General features: G+C 44.5%; 1 protein-coding gene across 3 annotated transcripts in view; it reads right to left on the bottom strand.

The window, feature by feature from the left end:
• LOC129825955 (glutamate receptor ionotropic, delta-2-like) overlaps positions 1–21,022 on the bottom strand; it is a 595,589-nt gene that overhangs the window by 220,481 nt on the left and 354,086 nt on the right. For all 3 annotated transcript variants that reach the window (XR_008754971.1, XM_055886121.1, XM_055886122.1), the window contains exons 3-4: positions 15,337–15,624; positions 7,428–7,633 (exon numbers count right to left, since the gene is read on the bottom strand). Coding sequence is in view for 2 of the 3 variants with exons in the window: in XM_055886121.1 (XP_055742096.1) it covers positions 7,428–7,633; positions 15,337–15,624 (494 nt within the window). In the remaining variant the exon portion in view is untranslated. The remainder of the gene's footprint in view (positions 1–7,427; positions 7,634–15,336; positions 15,625–21,022) is intronic.

Raw genomic sequence — 21,022 nt, 5'->3', positions numbered from 1 at the left:
TAAATATCATAAGATTATTATATACACTGCTCAAAAAAATAAAGGGAACACTTAAACAACACAATGTAACTCCAAGTCAATCACACTTCTGTGAAATCAAACTGTCCACTTAGGAAGCAACACTGATTGACAATAAATTTCACATGCTGTTGTGCAAATGGAATAGACAAAAGGTGGAAATTATAGGCAATTAGCAAGACACCCCCAATAAAGGAGTGGTTCTGCAGGTGGTGACCACAGACCACTTCTCAGTTCCTATGCTTCCTGGCTGATGTTTTGGTCACTTTTGAATGCTGGCGGTGCTTTCACTCAAGTGGTAGCATGAGACGGAGTCTACAACCCACACAAGTGGCTCAGGTATTGCAGCTCATCCAGGATGGCACATCAATGCGAGCTGTGGCAAGAAGGTTTGCTGTGTCTGTCAGCGTAGTGTCCAGAGCATGGAGGCGCTACCAGGAGACAGGCCAGTACATCAGGAGACGTGGAGGAGGCCGTAGGAGGGCAACAACCCAGCAGCAGGACCCAGCAGCAGGAAATGTTAAATTTCTCGCATGGAATAGCCTTCATTTCTCAGAACAAGAATAGACTGGGAGTACTTCCGGCGCCGACAGAGATGGCCGCCTCGCTTCGCGTTCCTAGGAAACTATGCAGTATTTTGTTTTTTTTATGTGTTATTTCTTACATTGGTACCCAGGTAATCTTAGGTTTCATTACATACAGTCGGGAGGAACTACTGAATATAAGAGCAATGCCAACTCACCATCATTACGACCAGAAATATGACTCTCCCGAAGCGGATCCTGTGTTTTGCCTTCCACCCAGTACAATGGATCTGATCCCAGCTGGCGACCCTAAACAACGACGCCGTAAAAGGGGCAAACGAAGCGGTCTTCTGGTCAGGCTTCGGAGACGGGCACATCGCGCTCCACTCCCTAGCATACTACTCGCCAATGTCCAGTCTCTTGACAACAAGGTTGATGAAATCCGAGCAAGGGTAACATTCCAGAGAGACATCAGAGAATGTAACGTTCTTTGCTTCACGGAAACATGGCTCACTCAAGAGACGCTAACGGAGTCGGTGCAGCCTGCTGGTTTCTTCACGCACTGACAGAAACAAACATCTTTCTGGTAAGAAGAGGGGCGGGGGTGTATGCCTTATGATTAACGAGATGTGGTGTGATCATAATAACATACAGGAACTCAAGTCATTCTGTTCACCTGATTTAGAATTCCTCACAATCAAATGTCGACCGCATTATCTATCAATTATAATCGATTATAATCTTCGATTATAATCACAGCCGTATATATTCCCCCCCAAGCAGACACATCGATGGCCCTGAACTAACTTTTTCTGACTCTATGTAAAACTGGAAACCACACACCCTGAGGCTGCATTCATCGTAGCTGGGGGTTTTAACAAGGCTAATCTGAAAACAAAACTCCCTAAATTCTATCAGCATATCGATTGTGCTACCAGGGCTGGTAAAACCTTGGATCATTGTTATACTAACGTCCGCGACGCATATAAGGCCTTCCCCCGCCCTCCTTTCGGAAAAGCTGACCACGACTCCATTTTGTTGCTTCCAGCCTACAAACAGAAACTAAAACAGCAAGCTCCCGTGCTCAGGTCTGTTCAACGCTGGTCCGACCAATCTGATTCCACGCTTCAAGACTGCTTCGATCACGTGGATTGGGATATGTTCCGCATTGCGTCCAACAACAACATTGACGAATACGCTGATTCGGTGAGCGAGTTCATTAGAAAGTGCATTGACAATGTCTTACCCACAGCAACGATTAAAACATTCCCAAACCAGAAACCGTGGATTGACGGCAGCATTCGCGTGAAACTGAAAGCGCGAACCACTGCTTTTAACCAGGGCAAGGTGACCGGAAAAATGACCGAATACAAACAGTGTAGCTATTCCCTCCGCAAGGCAATCAAACAAGCTAAGTGCCAGTATAGAGACAAAGTAGAGTCGCAATTCAACAGCTCAGACACAAGAGGTATGTGGCAGGGTCTACAGTCAATCACGGATTACAAAAAGAAAACCAGCCCCGTTGCGGACCAGGATCTCTTGCTCCCAGACAGACTAAATAACTTTTTTGCTCGCTTTGAGGACAATACAGTGCCACTACCAAAACCTGCGGGCTCTCCTTCACTGCAGCAGAGGTGAGTAAAACATTTAAACGTGTTAACCCTCGCAAGGCTGCAGGCCCAGACGGCATTCCCAGCCGCGTCCTCAGAGCATGCACAGACTAGCTGGCTGGTGTGTTTAAGGACACATTCAATCAATCCTTATCCCAGTCTGCTGTTCCCACATGCTTCAAGGAGGGCCACCATTGTTCCTGTTCCAAAGAAAGCTAAGGTAACTGAGCTAAACAATTACCGTCATCATGAAGTGCTTTGAGAGACTAGTCAAGGACCATATCACCTCCACCCTACCTGACACCCTAGACCCACTCCAATTTGCTTACCGACCCAGTAGGTCCACAGACGACGCAATCGCAACCACACTGCACACTGCCCTAACCCATCTGGACAAGAGGAATACCTATGTGAGAATGCTGTTCATCGACTACAGCTCAGCATTTAACACCATAGTACCCTCCAAACTCGTCATCAAGCTCGAGACCCTGGGTCTCAACCCCGCCCTGTGCAACTGGGTCCTGGACTTCCTGACGGGCCGCCCCCAGGTGGTGAGGGTAGGTAACAAAATCTCCACCCCGCTGATCCTCAACACTGGGGCCCCACAAGGGTGCTTTCTGAGCCTTCTCCTGTACTCCCTGTTCACCCACGACTGCGTGGCCATGCACGCCTCCAACTCAATCATCAAGTTGGCGGACGACACTAGAGTGTTAGGCTTGATTACCAACAACGACGAGACGGCCTACAGGGAGGAGGTGAAGGCCCTCGGAGTGTGGTGTCAACAAAACAAAGGAGATGATTGTGGACTTCAGGAAACCGCAGAGGGAGCACCCCCCTATCCACATCGATGGGACAGTAGTGGAGAAGGTGGAAAGTTTTAAGTTCCTCGGTGTACACATCATGGACAAACTGAATTGGTCCACCCACACAGACAGCGTTGTGAAGGAGGCGCAGCAGCGCCTCTTCAACCTCAGGAGGCTGAAGAAATTCGGCTTGTCACCAAAAGCACTCACAAACTTCTACAGATGCACAATCGAGAGCATCCTGTCGGGCTGTATCACCGCCTGGTACGGCAACTGCTCCGCCCACAACCGTAAGGCTCTCAAGAGGGTAGTGAGGTCTGCACAACGCATCACCGGGGGCAAACTACCTGCCCTCCAGGACACTTACACCACCCGATGTCACAGGAAGGCCATAAAGATCAGCAAGGACAACAACCACCCGAGCCACTGCCTGTTTACCCCGCTATCATCCAGAAGGCGAGGTCAGTACAGGTGCATCAAAGCAGGGACCGAGAGACTGAAAAACAGCTTCTATCTCAACGCCATCAGACTGTTAAACAGCCACCACTAACATTTAGTGGCCGTTGCCAACATACTGACTCAACTCCAGCCACTTTAATAATGGGAATTGATGTAAATTATGCAAAAATGTATCACTAGCCACTTTAAACAATGCCACTTAATGTAATGTTTACATACCCTACATTACTCATCTGATATGTATATGTATATACTGTACTCTATACCATCTACTGCATCTCACCTATGCCGTTCTGTACCATCACTCATTCATTTTTCTTTATGTACATATTCTTTATCCCTTTACACTTGTGTGTATAAGGTAGTAGTTGTGGAATTGTTAGGTTAGATTACTTGTTGGTTATTACTGCATTGTCGGAACTAGAAGCACAAGCATTTCGCTACACTCGCATTAACATCTGCTAACCATGTGTATGTGACAAATACAATTTGATTTGATTTGAGTGATGAGTTTCATATGAAAGTTATTTTGTTTCTGGCCATGTTGAGCCTGTAATCAAACCCACAAATTCTGATGCGCCAGACACTCAACTAGTCTAAAGGCCAGTTATATTTCTTCTTTAAATCAGGACAACAGTTTTCAGTTGTGATGACATAATTGCAAAAGGATTTTCTAATGATCAATTAGCTTTATAAAATGATAAACTTGGATTTGCTAACACAACATGCTGATAATGGGCCTCTGTACGCCTATGTAGATATTCCATAAAAAATCTACCTTTTCCAGCTACAATAGTAATTTACAACATTAACAATGTCTACACATTATTTCTCATCATTTTTATTTTATTTTAATGGACACACAACGTGCTTTTCTTTAAAAAACAAGGACATTTCTAAGTGATCCCTAACGTTTGAACAGTAGTGTACATACACACACACACACACTACATATGCCCAAACACACATAATATCGATACACATGGATACTGATGCCACGCACACATTTACACACACACTTTCACACTCACCACATATTCAGCTGCTGCTGTCTATTATCTATCCTGTTGCCTAGTCACTTAAGCCCTACCTATATGTACCTAGCTACCTCATTTATCTCGTACACCTACACTCCGTACTGGTACTCACTGTATATAGCCATGTTATTTTGACTGTTTGTTATTCCTCACTCACTGTGATTTTATTCATATTTTTTTTTATCTTCAACTGTATTATTAAAAAAGGACGAGTATGTAAGCATTTCACTACTAAGCCGAAACCACACAGAGAGACAGAGTAGAGAGCACCCACTAACATACACTGCATAGTGTATGTCAACTTTATTGCCATGAGATTCCATAATAAACCATTGTATTTGTTATGTTCACTATGTAGCCCTTATTGTTGTGCTCCTTTTGACTCACCTTATATGTCCTACGGGAGCCACCGTACCTGCCTCCTGTTATGTTGGCTCACTAACGTGAGGAGAATTGTAGCTAATACACCCTACCAGTTTATAAAGGGTTTAGCTAGTCTCATACTTTCTACATAAGAGTGTTCTCTCTTGAACAGAGTTCCTAGAGTTCCCCAGCTGTATCCTGCCTTGGCTATATGCCTGCGCTCAAAATAAATAAATGGTAGGCATAAAATTAATGGATCTTTTCAAACGTGTATTATTGGCACTGGCGGCAAACTTATCACTAAATAAACACGTTTTAACTATTCATGTCACAATTCCAGACGTAACACTGCATAAACAGTATTTTCTGGAAATGTATCTGCTCACTTTACCAGCATTGCTTCACGTAGACGCAAGAAAAATAGACTTGCTTTCTAATTGGACGCCATTGACGCCGTCTCCTTTCTCTCATTCAGTATGAGGCATTCTAATTCCAGCATGTACACGCTCGTTCATGCAAGCAACAAAAAAAAAGGCCGTGGTCAGGGAAATGACCGGACCAAAGTGCAGCGTCGTAAGCGTACATTTATTTTAAATGGCACCAACAAGAAACAACAACAAAAAAAAAAAACGTGAAGCTGACTAGGGCTATACAGGCCACGAACACAGACAACTACCCACAACTACGGTGTAAAAATAGGCTGCCTAAGTATGATTCCCAATCAGAGACAACGATAGACAGCTGTCCCTGATTGAGAACTATACCCGGCCAAAACATAGAAACAGAAAACATAGAAATAAAGAAACTAGAATGCCTAGCACCCTAGTCACACCCTGACCTAACCAAAATAGAGAATAAAAGCCTCTCTATGGCCAGGGCGTGACAGTTGTTTACAAAGCATGTAACAAATAACATTTGATTTGATTTCAGGCAGTCTTTTCAAATAGCTCTTACACTTAAAGGGCATTATCATAATTTTCAGAATTTCACAGTATTTTTCCAAATTCATACCGTGGAAATATACACACAGTGGCCAGTTTACACCACCCCGTTCATGAAAATGGTTTGCTCCTACAGACAGTGAGTCACGTAGCCGTGGCTTGCTATATAAAGCAGGCAGACAGGCATCGAGGCATTCAGCTACTGCTCGATTGAACGTTAGAATGGGCAAAACGAGTGACCTAAGCAACTTTGAGCGTGGTATGATCGTCCGTGCCAGGCTCGCAGGTTCCAGTATCTCAGAAAAGGCCGGCCTCCTGGGCTTTTCACGCACAACGTCTAGGGTTTACCGAGAATGGTGCGACAAACAAAAAACATCCAGTCAGCGGCAGTCCTGTGGACAAAAACAGCCTGTTGATGAAAGGTCGAAGGAAAATGGCAAGAACCGTGCAAGCTAACAGGCAAGCAAATAATGGGGCAGTAGAACAGTGGTGTGCAGAATGGCACCGCGGAACGCACAACTCGTCAGTCCTTGTCACGGATGGGCTATTGCAGCAGACGACCACGCTGCGTTCCACTCCTATCAGCTAAAAACAAGAAGAAGCGACTCGTGGGCACGCGATCACTAACACTGGACAATTAAGGAGCAGGAAAACTGGTTAGACGAATTCCGGTTCCTGATGCGTCATGTTGATGGTCGAGTCAGGATTTGGCGTAAGTAGCATGGGTCCATCGCCCCATCCTGCCTGGTGTCATCGGTATAGGCTGGTAGCGGTGGTGTAATGGTATGGGGAATGATTTCCTGGCATACATGAGGTCCCTTGATACCAATTGAGCAACATTTCCATGCCCTGAAGAATTCAGGCTGTCCTGGAGACAAATGTGGGTCCGACTCGGTACTAGATGGGTGTACCTAATAAAACATAGGAATATCCCGTTTTTGACTGCACTGGGCCTTTATCTCTAATATCTTACGAGTAAGAATAAAGGGAACAGGGAAGCACCACAGAGAACCATTTGACACTGTGGATTGGGCTTCCTAAGTGCTTATCAGTTGACAATTAGTCATGTATTAGCAGCATCTTAGCACTTATTGATCATATGTAAACATAGCTAATTTGGGGATAATACAATATTAGGAATAATTAGACCCAGTGTTTTAAGCAGTGATTGTCTCCATGAGTTATATGAGTGGGGATGTGGAAGAGAGAAAGTAAGTTGTAGTAGTGTGGAAAAGTTGAGGTCCTATGTGTAACAGGCGCCATTGTGCCTGCTTAACAGTATAGCTTCCTTCGTCATGATCCCGCACTGGACCTCGATCTTTGATCCTCTGCCTTGCAAATACACGTGAGCACCTGTTTTAGCCAATTACGCTACATCAAAACAAGCGATTGGATAGCATGAGACATTCCAAGCTGGGGTTATGAATCTAACTCTGTTAAGTGTGTGTGTGTGTGTGTGTGTGTGTGTGTGTGTGTGTGTGTGTGTGTGTGTGTGTGTGTGTGTGTGTGTGTGTGTGTGTGTGTGTGTGTGTGTGTGTGTGTGTGTGTGTGTGTGTGTGTGTGTGTGTGTGTGTGTGTGTGTGTGTGTGTGTGTGCAGGCATTGGGCGTGCATGTGCACCCCTGTGCGTGTTGCGTGTGTGTGTGGACCTGTGTGTGGGTGTGTGTGTGTACCTCAGTGATGAAGGCCTTGGCGGTGGCAGGGCTCATGAAGAGCACGGCCCGGCGCAGCGTGTCTCGGTAGCGGTGGAGCTCCTCCACCCTCATGGTCCGGAACATGCTGGTAATCATCATGTTGATGTTGGACTCCACCTTCTGAAGCGACACGTCCATGCCTTGCTGAGACGTCTTGTCCAGGAAGTCCTGGATCCCACGGATATCTATATGGAAAGAGGGAGGGATGGGTGGAGAGGGAGAATGGGGGTAGAGCGATAGGGGCAGGGGAGGGAGAGGGGGATAAACGGGGACGAGATGGAGAAAGGGAGAGGGATTTGCATCACATTCATTGTGCGGACACCTGACATGGCAGTCACAGTTGGTGAACAAGTAGATTGAATGCCAGATAAAACATTTGAGCCGCTATTGTCGAGTTAAAGACATGTCAATAAACTCACTGACCATCTTTCCACAAACTATAAAAAAGGTTATTGGAGATCACCTTTCACTGTTCCCCTTAATATGTATTTGGATACCGGTACTATAAAATCACAGTATTATCCATTCACTTTTATCACATTTGCTCTTGTAGAAAAAGGTTGGAATATATAGCCATTAGCATGTCTTTTTCAGTGTGCTGGAGTGAGACCTGTGTAGTACATTTGTCACTGCAGTGATGAGGCTGATGTCTCACAGAGGAGGTAAATAAAACATGAATCATAGCCAGAGAGCTGACTGGCTGCTCATCTCCTAGCAAAAATGACCCCATTGGCCCCATGTCCCACATCAGCCCGACACGGGCTAGCCCACAACAAGCACAACACAGACTAGCCCACATCAATCCCACATCAGCCCAACACAGGCAAGCATGCACCAAGCCTACACCAGCCCAACACAGGCTAGCCCAACATGGGCCAGGCCACACCAAGCCCAGCAAGGTCTAGCCCACAAAAGCACAGCTACCTCATAATGTAGAGTCGAGGGCTCATCAGAATATTTGGGGGCGTAGTTTACAAATACCTAATTCATGTTGTTAAGTTAAAAAAAGAATACAAGATAAAAATTGCTGACACCCTTCAAACCAATTAGGGATCAGAACTTTACAGCAAATTATCTCAGAATCATCTTTCTTCAAATATAACCGCATAGTTAATTCTAAGTTCACACGTTCTTTTTGTGAAACCATTTCTGAGAGTGTCGTTCCAGTTGAAGTATCCTGTTGTGTGATGGCAACAAATAAATTATATTGTACACTGCCAATGATGAAGTGTGTTAAAAACCTTTATGGTACCGGGGGCAGTATTGAGTAGTTTGGATGAATAAGGTGCCCTATGTAAACTGCCTGTTACTCAGGCCCAGAAGCTAGGATATGCATATGCATGGTAGATTTGGATGGAAAACACTCTAAAGTTTCCAAAACTGTTAAAATAATGTCTGTGAGTATAACAGAACTGATATGGCAGGCGAAAACCTGAGGAAAATCCATCCAGGAAAAGCTATTATTTTGAAATGGCTGTTTTTCCATTGAAAGCCTATCCACCATACAAAGACTTATGACCCAGTTCACGATCCCTATGGCTTCCACTACATGTGGCCAGTCTATAGGCATTGTTTCAGGCTTTTACTCTGAAAAATTAGGGAGAAACAGCACTTTCAATGAGAGGAGAGTGGAAATTTCCAGAGATGTTTCCTGCGCATGACCAGGAGTGCGCCTTTCTTGTTTTTCCTTTTCTATTGACGGAGATATTGTCTGGTTGAAATATGATCGATTATGACAAAAACAACCTGATGATTGATTATAAACATAGTTTGACATGTTTCTACAAACTTTTAATGGTACTTTTTAGATTTTTCTTCTGCCTGTTGTGACCGCGCTTTGTGCCAATGGATTACTGAACAAAACGCACCAACAAAACTGAGGTTTTTGGATATAAAGAGGGACTTTATCAAACAAAACAAACATTTATTGGGTAACTGGGAGTCTTGTGAGTGCAACCATATGAAGATCATCAAAGGTAAGTGATTAATTTTATTGCTATTTCTGACTTTTGTTACTCCTCTACTTGGCCGGTTACTGTTTGTAATGTTTTGTGTGCTGGGCGCTGTCCTCAGATAATCACATGGTATGCTTTCGCCGTAAAGTCTTTTTGAAATCTGACACTGTGGTTGGATTAACAAGAAGTTTATCTTTAAGCCGATGTATAACACTTGTATGTTTTCGGAATTTTTATTATGAGATCTGCAATTTCACTGGCTGTTGGCCAGTGAGCGGAACACCTATCCCTAATATTAAAATACTTTGATAAGTAAATGTGAAATGTTTCTGGTAAAATATATATGATAGTAAGAACTTAACTGTCTTTCTGATCCATTGTAACAGCCATGTGATCCAAAGGGGTCGGCTTATTTCAGGGGAAGTGAGGGCTGCCCTTGGGCCCAATGTGGGAAGCCTACGTGGGGCCAATATTTTAGCCAGCATTGGGTCTACATCGTGCCAATGTGGACATGTTTTCTGAGCTCTCTCTCCCTCTCTCACATTCGCACTTTAGCTGTCTCCCCCCTCTTCTTCTTACTCCCACGTCGCTCTCTCTCTCTCTCGCTCTCTCTCTTTGTCTTTCACACTCGGTCTCACTCTCTTCTCTCTCTCCCCTCTCTCTCAGCTACAAGGGCAGGCCTTATCAAATCCATTACGTAGCTGTATCACTGGCTGAATGCACAATCCAACTCCTACCAAAGACGAGTCCAAAGGTGGCTTCAAAGATGTGCTACAAATTCAGATGTGCGGGCAAAGCAATAATTTGCAAAAGCTGTGCCAATCTTGGTGTTCTCTGGCAAATGCCAAACGTCCTGCACGGTGTTGGGCTGTAAGCACAACCCCCACCTGTGGACGTCGGGCCCTCATACCACCCTCATGGAGTCTGTTTCTGACCATTTGAGCAGACACATGCACATTTGTGGCCTGCTGGAGGTCATTTTGCAGGGCTCTGGCAGTGCACCTCCTTGCACAAAGGCGGAGGTAGCGGTCCTGCTGCTGGGTTGTTGCCCTCCTACGGCCTCCTCCACGTCTCCTGATGTACAGACCTGTCTCCTGGTAGCGCCTCCATGCTCTGGACACTACGCTGACATTGATGTGCCATCCTGGATGAACTGCACTACCTGAGCCACTTGTGTGGGTTGTAGACTCCGTCTCATGCTACCACTAGAGTGAGAGCACCGCCAGCATTCAAAAGTGACCAAAACATCAGCCAGGAAGCATAGGAACTGAGAAGTGGTCTGTGGTCACCACCTGCAGAATCACTCCTTTTTTGGGGGTGTCTTGCTAATTGCCTATAATTTCCACCTTTTGTCTATTCCATTTGCACAACAGCATGTGAAATGTATTGTCAATCAGTGTTGCTTCCTAAGTGGACAGTTTGATTTCACAGAAGTGTGATTGACTTGGAGTTACATTGTGTTGTTTAAGTGTACCCTTTCTTTTTTTGAGCAGTGTATATATATAGGGAGCCTATAGGGGGCCTATATGTTGAGACCTCCTGCTGAACTGAGGGGATGCTAGTCTAGGTCTATACACTCTGTGAGTCAAAGCTAAAAGTATGGGGTTCATCCACTGAACATTGGTGCTGGCTAATTTGATCATTGTGTGTGTGTGTGTGTGTGTGTGTGTGTGTGTGTGTGTGTGTGTGTGTGTGTGTGTGTGTGTGTGTGTGTGTGTGTGTGTGTGTGTGTGTGTGTGTGTGTGTGTGTGTGTTTGGACACACCTACTCATTCAAGGGTATTTCTTTATTTTTACTTTTTTCTACATTGTAGAATAATAGTGAAGACATCAAAACTATGAAATAACACATATGGAATCATGTAGTAACCAAAAAAGCGTTGAACAAATTAAAATATATTTTATTGTTGAGATTCTTCAAAGTAGCCACCCATTGCCTTGATGACAGCTTTGCACACTCTTGACATTCTCTCAACCAGCTTCATGAGGTAGTCACCTGGAATGCATTTCAATTAACAGGTGTGTCTTGTTATAAGTTCATTTGTGGAATTTATTTCCTTATGAATATGTTTGAGCCAATCAGTTGTGTTGTGACAAGGTAGGGGTGGTACCAAGAAGATAGCCCTATTTGATCCAGCTCAAATTAGCAGCTCAACAGCTCAAATTAGCAAAGAGAACTTTAAGACATTACTTTAAGACATGAAGGTCAGTAAGTCCGGAAAATTTCAAGAACTTTTGAAGTTTATTAAAGTGCAGTCAAAAAAACCATCAAGCGCTATGATGATACTGAATCTCATGAGGACCGCCACAGGAAAGGAAGACCCAGAGTTACATCTGCTGCAGAGGATAAGTTCATTAGAGTTTACCACCCTCAGAAATGTGTTATTTCATAGTTTGATGTCTTCACTATTATTCTACGTAGAATATGACAGTTCAAATTCCTAGGCCCATATTCATAATAGGTCTCAGAGTACGAATGCTGATCTAGGATCAGTTTTGCCTTTTAGATCATAATAAATAAGATCATGGACAAGAGATGACCTGATCCTAGATCAGCACTCGTACTCTGAGATGCTTGATACATGTGGTCCCTGGACTCTCTGGGTCAAGCCTGTGATTGTAGCACCATATCAATCAATATTCAACAGACTGTAACAAGATACTGAGTCTGTTTATGTCTTAGCCTCTCCCATATTACATTCAGTCCCTACAGCACTTCATTACCTTAACCATATCCCCCGCACAATACAACAACTTCAAGTGAGTTGTGCACCCATAACAGTAAACCTTGTCTCCCTATTCTAACTATCTTAATCTGTCTTTATCAAGGGAGCTGTTACAATTCATAGCCAATGGTGCCAAACCAAATTCAATTACATATCCTTGATTTATCTGCATTAGCCTTACTACTCTCATGCCCCTATGTGTGTGTCTCAAACCACAAGTGTGTGTGTGTGTGTGAGGGTGTGTGTGTGTGTGTGTGTGTGTGCTATATGCCTTTATGCTGATTGAGTGAGATGTAGTTCTTGGGCTGCCTCCATCAATCCCAGAGTAGCTGCAGCATCTCTTCTGTGGCTAATGCTTTTACTACGCATCACAACACACCTGCACTACAAAGAGCTCAAAAACAAACCTGGCTACATCGCACCATAAATCTCTCTCCAACACCTTGGAAGAGAAAGGGCTCCCTGTAAATATGAAAGACTAAGATGGGGAAGTACGGAGGCTCACATTTGAGGCTCAGATCACAGCCACCTTGAGGATGTGGTCCTGTGTGGCTCAGTTGGTAGCGCCTGGTGCTTGCAACTCCAACGGCCATGGATTCGATTACCGCTGAGGCCACCCGCACGAAAATGTATGTACGCACGAATGTAAGAAACTAATTATTTAACCTTTATTTAACCAGGAAAAGCCCAATGAGACCCAGAGTCTCTTTTTCTAGGGAGAACAGGCCAAGAAGGCAGCAACAATCGATACAGGACATCATTAAAACAGACAATACAACATGATCCAGCCTAAAAATAAGCATTTTACACTCCTCCGTAACAGAGTCGTCCATCAATATTTTAAAATTAATTCAGTGGCATGGATAAAAGTGTCTGCTGGATGGCATATATTATTATTTTACTACCTTAAGGAGCACAGCTGCTCACCAGGAGCTAACCGTTGACGGCCGTTTTGGAATGACCTTCCCAAAGAGTCCTATGTAGATTCCAACCGTTTGTTTTATGTCATTTTACTTATGTCTTCAATTGTAAGCATGTTGCGATTTGAAATGTTCTGTGAGTATGTTGCGATTTTAAATGTCATAAGGTAATAAATCATTTGATTTCTTCAGATCGTGTATGTTCGGCATGTTTGTAATGTTCTACAATCCATAGGTTTGGGTTGTCAAACTGGCACCCTGCATATGTCACCCGATGTCTTGATGAACGTACTGGTTCTCTTTCGAGATATGTTCTCTGTCAACATTTACTGAGATGCTTACACCAATTATAGGATAGGATGAACTTTAATGCACCGCCGTATACGTCATACACACCTTACATTACTGCACGTACGTTTATATTTGCTAGACTTATCGTCTCTCTCATCAAATATCAAGCTATGTAAACGAGCAGACACTAGCTATCTTTGATCAATTCAAATAATTATGTAAATATCATCCAAATAATAAAGAGACGGCTAAAAAATCAATATATTTTCTGCCTAATATGAGCACACAGTAGTCGTAGTGGACAAACTCGATCGGGAGTGATACATGTACAGCAGAAGCTCTGACTTCAAAATCCACTGGAGTTCCTGTTTCGGAAAGGGGGCTAGAGATTGGTCAAAAGTAGGGTCAATGCTAAACGAATAGGAAGGTTGCTTTGAATTCCTATGGTGGTAAAAGAGACTCTGGCTACGCACTGCTTTCATCCAGGGGGCCATAAGGAGCCCAATAGAACTCTGGTCAAAAGGTATAGGGAATAGTGCACAACTTGGGATGCAAACGTTGTGCTTCCTCTCTGCTTCCCCGCCATCAACCACAATGGGCCTACTTAATCGCCTCCACTGTGTTATCTGCACATGGTCTCGGTTCGAGGATCTCAAAGTGTGTCCCACAGCGGCTCCAGCATTCAACTGGGATTTCACCTGCGCGTTCTCAAAAAGAAACCATCAGCAGGGGGAACAAGCCAGTGTTGGTTTCACCTTTTTTCCCCAGATGAGAGTCAGTATCTGCAGCCAGCGTCGTAGCATAATACATTCCATTTATTGGGAAATGTTCTATATATGCTATCCAACTAGATTAAGTCTTGAGCCCAGTAGGACAGAGGAGAATGTTCCTGATTCAATAACCCCTACAGTTACCTTCCAATCACCGGGTTCATGCAAATCTGGGAATTGTATCTCTTTTTTTTTGTTCCACAGATCACGTTTATTTGGCATGATAATTTCACAAGGAGTTGGCAAAAGAGGAGAGACAGACTGGGACCCAGGCTAGATAGGCTGATAGGAGCGACAGCTCAGGGAACTCTTAAATCCCCCTGCATACAGACACACTGAACTCCCCCAGTTTTCAGTCTTCCGACTGCACCACTAGACCTGAAAATAGAGGAAAGTGGGCAACCCAATTCAATTTAAACATACACACTACTGTCCTCAATGCCGTTTTTCAGAAGACGAAGCGATGTATGAGAGAACACTGTTACATCTCAAAGAGCTCGGGCTTAGAGACCGGTATGGTTAATACCTGGCAGGCCCATGTTCTAATTCGCTACCCTCTCAAACCCATGTTGGGGTTTAAGGATGGTGAGTGGGCTTGGCAGCCGCAGAGCTTCATTATAGCACTACACTACACCACAGTGCAACTGGCAGTGAGACCCAAAATGCCTCCATTGGCTGGTCTGCTGGGAGCCACACTTATTTAGCCATCCCTGATACTTTTAACATACTGCAGTGAATTATGGGACATGGGCTCCATAGGGACATACATGGGGAGTGGAGACAATGCCAGACACAGGACAGACTCACATACACCCATACACATCCAGTGATGAACATAATCTCTGTCTGCCTGACCCTTTCTCTCATGCACAAACACACACAAAGGCTCTCTCTCTCTCTCTCTCTCTCTCTTTCTCTCACATACAGTACATAAACAATCCAGTATAATGAAGGTTGATGGAGATGGTGGGAAACATTTACAATGTGCATGCATTAACTATGGGCCTCCAGAATGCAGGGTTGCAGAGTTCAGGCCTCTATATCCATTAGCTTGCTAATGTCTGCCATGTGGCGAGTCTACCAGATCTCCAACCCATATCTTCATACATCATTGAATGCTTCCCTATGGACGTCAACTACAGTACCCCCAATATGATTTCAAACAGTATTTGAACCCAAGTCTGCTTCGCCCCACTTCCCCTAACATGGCCGCCCATGGAGCCTTACCGTATTCCTGGTCGTAGAAGATGATAAACTTCTGCCAGCTGTACTCGCTGACCACTTGGAGGATGACGTCATTGAGGTAGACGGGCGGGCGCACGAAGAGGGTGTAGTCGTCCTGGCGGGTGCGGGTGGTGATGAGGGGGCAGCTGGAGCGAGGGGTCCCGGCAGTGGCCCGCTGGATGAAGAGGTGCGGGATGTGCATGGCGTCCGCCAGCGACTGCAGGGAGCCCGCTGACATACAGCCGATAGAGCTGACCAGCGCCAGGATCCCCCTGTTCATCAACTCACAGGCTGCACAGAGGGTGAGAGGAGGGGGGGGGGGGTGCAGGGAGGGAGGGAGGGAAAGGGAGAAGGGGATAGAGAGAGAGAGAGAAAGAGAGATTTTTTAAGTTTTCAAACTGAGTAAAAGAGGACATACAGTAATGACATACATTACCATTCTGAGTAAGGAAAGTTCATAGGATTATTACGGTGTAATAAGGTTTTTGGCCATAATCACTTGCCAGTAGCAAAAGCAGGGGCTCATGCAATTGGTATCATAAGTATTAACGTGGGATTGAAATATATCTAATTGGGATGTTTTTTGTCATTGAGCTACACAAAATACTCCATTATTGTCAAAGTGAAAAGAACATTTTAGTTTTTACAAATGAATACAATAAAATAACCAATATATAGTTGTTGCATAAGTATTCACCCCCTTTGTTGAGGCGATCATACATTTGTTCAGGATTCAAATTTGGCTTAACAAATGAAATAACAAGCTACATGGACTCATTCCATGTAAAATAATAGGGGTTGACATGATTTTTGAATGACTAACCCTTCCTCTGTCCCCCATACATACAACATCTGTAAGGTCCCTCAGTCAAGTATTGAATTTCAAGCACAGATTCAACTTCAAAGACCAGGGAGCTTTTTGAAAGTCTCATAAAGAAGGGCAGTGATTTGTAAACGTGTAACAGTAACAAATTGCACATTGAATATCTCTTTAAGCATAGTAAAGTTAATAAATATGCCGTGGATGATGTATTAAACTCCCCAGACACATCGACGATACAGTCGTCCTTCTGAACAGAGCTGCAGGAAAGGAAGGAAACTGCTCAGGGATGTCACCTCCCTGCTCAGGGAGGCCATTTGTGATTTTAAAACAGCTACAAAGTTCAATGGCAATGATGGGAGAAAACTGAGGCTAGATCAATAACATTGTTTGCAACAAGGCACTAAAGTCATACTGCAAAAAAACATGGCAAAGGAAAGAAATTCTAAGTAAAACCAAAGCCTTTTGTGGCAAATCCATCGTATAGTAACTGCCTCCTTATTTTCAAGCAGGGTGGGGGCTGCATCATGTTATATGCTTGACATCTGCAAAGACTGGGGACTGGAGTGTTTCAGGATAAAAAGAAACGGGATGGAGCTAAACACAGGCAAAATCCTAGATGAAAACCTGCTTCAGTCTGCTTTACCCCAGACCCTGGGAGAGGAATTCACCATTCAGCAGGACAGTAAGCTACAACACTGGAGTTGCTTACCAGGAAGACAGTGAATTTTGACTGAGTTGCCAAGTTACAGTTTTGACTTAAATCTGCTTCTAGCCATGCTCTCCCAACACCTTGACAGCGCATGAAGAATTTTAAACAGTAATGGGCAAATATTGTGCAATCCAGGTGTACAAAGCTCTTAGAGACTTACACAAGAAGACTCAACAGACAAACAAAGCTGTAATCAAATCAAATCAACTTTTATTTGTCACATGCTCTGAACACAACAGGGTGTAGTCCTTAACCAACAATGCAGTTCAAGAAAGAGTTCATAAAATATTTAATAAACAAACTAAAGTAAAAATAGGGGCTATATACAGGGCTACCGGTACCGAGTCAATGTGCGGGGGTACAGGTTAGTCAAGTTATTTTGTGCAAGTAGGTATGGATAAAGTGACTATGCATTGATAATAAACAGCGAGTAGCAGCAGTGTAAAAACAGAAAAAGGGAGGGGGGGGGGGAGTCAATGTAAATATTCCGGGTACCCGTTTGATTAATTGTTCAGCAGTCTTATAGCTTGGGGGTAGAAGCTGTTAAGGAGCCTTTTGGTCCTAGACTTGGTGATCCTGTACCGCTTGCCGTGCGGTATCAGAAAGAACAGTATATGACTTGGGTGACTGGAGTGTTTGTATTTTTTGGGCCTTCCTCTGACACCGCCTAGCATATAGGTCCTGGATGGTAGGAAGCTAGGCCCCCGTGACGTACTGGGCCCTACACACTACCCTCTGTAGCGCCTTACGGTCAGATGCCGAGCAGTTGCCATACCAGGCGGTGATGCAACCGGTCAGGATGCTCTTGATGGTGTAGCTGTAGAACCTTTAAAGGATCTGGGGACCCATGCCAAATCTTATTTTATAACATAAAACAAACGGTCTCCTGAGGGGGAAAAGGTGCTGTCCTGCCCTCTTCACGACTGCCTTGGTGTGTTTGGACCATGCTAGTTTGTTGATGATGTGGACACCAAGGAACTTGAAACTCTCGACCTGCTCCACTAAAGCCCCGTTGATGTTAATGTGGTTCTGTTTGGCCAGCCTTTTCCTGTAGTCCACGATCAGCTCCTTTGTCTGCTCACATTGAGGGAGAGGTTGTTGTCCTGGCACCACACTGCCAGATCTCTGACCTCCGCCCTATAGGCTGTCTCATCGTTGTCTGTGAACAGGCCACTGTTGTGTCGTCAGCAAACTTAATGATGGTGTTGGAGTCGTATTTGGCCATGCAGTCGTGGGTGAACAAGGAGTACAGGAGGGGACTAAGCACGCACCCCTGAGGGGCCCCAGTGTTGAGGATCAGCGTGGCAGATGTGTTGTTGCCTACTCTTACCACCTGGGGCGGCCATTCAGGAAGTCCAGGACCCAGTTGCAGAGGGAACTGTTTAGTCCCATGGTCCTTAGCTTAGTGATGAGCTTTGTGGCCACTATGGTGTTGAACGCTGAGCTGTAGTCAATGAACATCATTCTCACATTGGTGTTCCTTTTGTCCAGGTGGGAAAGGGCAGTGTGGAGTGAGATTGAGATTGCGTAATCTGTGGATCTGTTGGGGCGGTATGCGAATTAGAGTCTAGGGTTTCTAGGATGATGGTGTTGATGTGAGCCGTGACCAGCCTTTCAAATCACTTCATGGCTACCGATTGTGAGTGCTATAGGCTGGTGATGATTTAGGCAGGTTACCTTCGCTTCTTTGGGCACAGGGACTATGGCGGTCTGCTTGAAGCATGTAGGTATTACAGACTTGGTCAGGGAGAGGTTGAAAACGTCAGTGAAGACACTTTCCAGTTGGTCCGCGCATGTTTTGAGTACACGTCCTGGTAATCCATCTGGCCCTGCGGCTTTGTGAATGTTGACCTGTTTAAAGGTCTTTCTCACACCGAGAGCGTGATTACACAGTCGTCCGGAACGGCTGGTTCTCTCATGCATGCTTCAGTGTCGCTTGCCTCGAAGCGAGCATAAAAGGCATTTAGCTCGTCTGGTAGGCTCGCGTTACTGTGCAGCTTGCGCCTGGGTTTTCCTTTGTAGTCTGTAATGGTTTTCAAGACCTGCCACAACCGACGAGCGTCAGAGCCGGTGAAGTAGGATTCAATCTTAGTCCTGTATTGAAGCTTTTCCTGTTTGATTGTTCATCTGAGGGTGTAGCGGGATTTTTTGTAAGTGTCCAGATTAATGTCCACTCCTTGAAAGTCGACAGCTCTAGCCTTTAGCTCGGTGCGGATGTTCCCTGTAATTCATGGCTTCTGGTTCGGATATGTACTGTACGTACGGTCACTGTGGGGACGACGTCGTCGATGCACTTATTGATGAAGCCAGTGACTGAGGTGGTATACTCCTCAATGCCATTGGATGAATCCCGGAACATATTCCAGTCTGTGCTAGAAAAACTCCTGTAGAGTAGCATACTTGTCATCTGACCACTTCTGTGTTGAGCGAGTCACTGGTACTGCTTTAGTTTTAGCTTGTAACCAGGAATCAGGAGGATAGAATTATGGTCTGATTTGCCAAATGGAGGGCGAGGGAGAGGTTTGTTTGCGTCTCTGTGTGTGGCGTAAAGGTGGTCTCGAGTTTTTTCCCTCTGCTTGCACATGGTGGTAGAAATTTGGTAAAGTGGATTTAAGTTTACCTGCATTAAAATCCACTTGGAGCGTCGCTTCTGGATGAGCATTTTCTTGTTTGCTTATGGCCTTATACAGCTCGTTGAGTGCGGTCTTAGTGCCAGCATCGGTTTGTGGTGGTAAATAGACAGCTACAAATAATATAAATGAGAACTCTCTTGGTAGATGGTGTGGTCTACAGCTTATCATGAGGTATTCTACCTCAGGCGAGCAATACCTCGAGACTTCTTTAATATTAGAAATCGTGCACCAGCTGTTACAAATAGACACACACCTGACAAATAGTCCCTCGCCTGACCAGACGTAGCTTCTCTGTCCTGCCGATACATGGAATACCCAGCCAGCTCTATAGTATCCGTGTCGTCGTTCACCCACGAATCGTTGAAACATAAGATACTAAAGTTTTTAATGTCCCATTGGTAGGATATTCTTAATCGTAGATCACACATTTTATTTTCCAGTGATTTCCCGTTGGCCAATAGTACAGATGGTAGTGGAAGTTTACTCACTCGCCTACAATTTGTCAGAAGGCAGCCTGACCTTCGAACCATTTTTCTCTGTCTTTTCTTCACGCTAATGATCGGGGTTTGGGCCTGGTCTCGAGAAAGCAGTATATCCTTCACATCGGGCTCGTTAAAGTTCGAGGTGAGTAATCACTGTTCTGATGTCCAGATGCTCTTTCCGATCATAGGAGACGGTAGCAGCAACATTATGTACAAAACAAGTATGTGTATTGACACAGGGGGGTGAATATTGCTCTAATCAAGGTATATTAGTGTAATATTTTTCATTGATACAAAATAATAATTTTAAAAATAGCTTCCACTTTGACATTACAGAGTATTTTAAGACATTTACCAAAAATTACATTTGATGTAATTTACCAAAAATGTACAATGAAATCCATTTCAATTCCACTTTGTAACAATAAATTGTGAAGAAATCTAAGGGGGGGGGGTACTAATGATAGACACAGCATTTACTGTCTTCTTTCATCATTTTAATTAGCATCCTGAAACAGTGGGAATAATCATTCCTTCCACTTCATTTAAAGCAATATTCTTAGACTGTGCGAATACTGTGGCAATGGCATACAACCAGGCAATTAATTACTATAACACCGACTAGCACAACCGGAGTACCTACGTACCATGTTGGTACAGTATGTATGCACATACCCACAGAGACACACAAACACAAATGGGCACGTCGGACACACACACACATACACACATACCCAAAATCAAACATCCACCCACCCAAAAACACACAATGAAAAACACCCACTCCCACACCGACACCCACCTGTTCACAGACACAATCAAACACAGACACATAATCAAGCATATGTGACAACACCAGTGTCCCTGTGCATCATCAGAGCCTCCTCTCATCTTAAAGGAAGAGAACCACGCGGTGTGCATTCTTGGCTGGATCAGGCTATTTTAAAAGCGGACCTCCGGGGCTGTGTACCCTGGCCAACAACCCCCCCACCCCACTCCCTTCACCCACGCCCCCACTGCCTGCCTGTCTGCCCCCTCGTGC

The sequence above is a fragment of the Salvelinus fontinalis genome, chromosome 28 (genome assembly GCF_029448725.1).
Source record: "Salvelinus fontinalis isolate EN_2023a chromosome 28, ASM2944872v1, whole genome shotgun sequence".
Lineage (NCBI taxonomy): Eukaryota > Metazoa > Chordata > Actinopteri > Salmoniformes > Salmonidae > Salvelinus > Salvelinus fontinalis.
The sequence above is the reverse complement of the archived record's forward strand: the minus strand, read 5'-3'. Positions and strand labels throughout refer to the sequence as shown.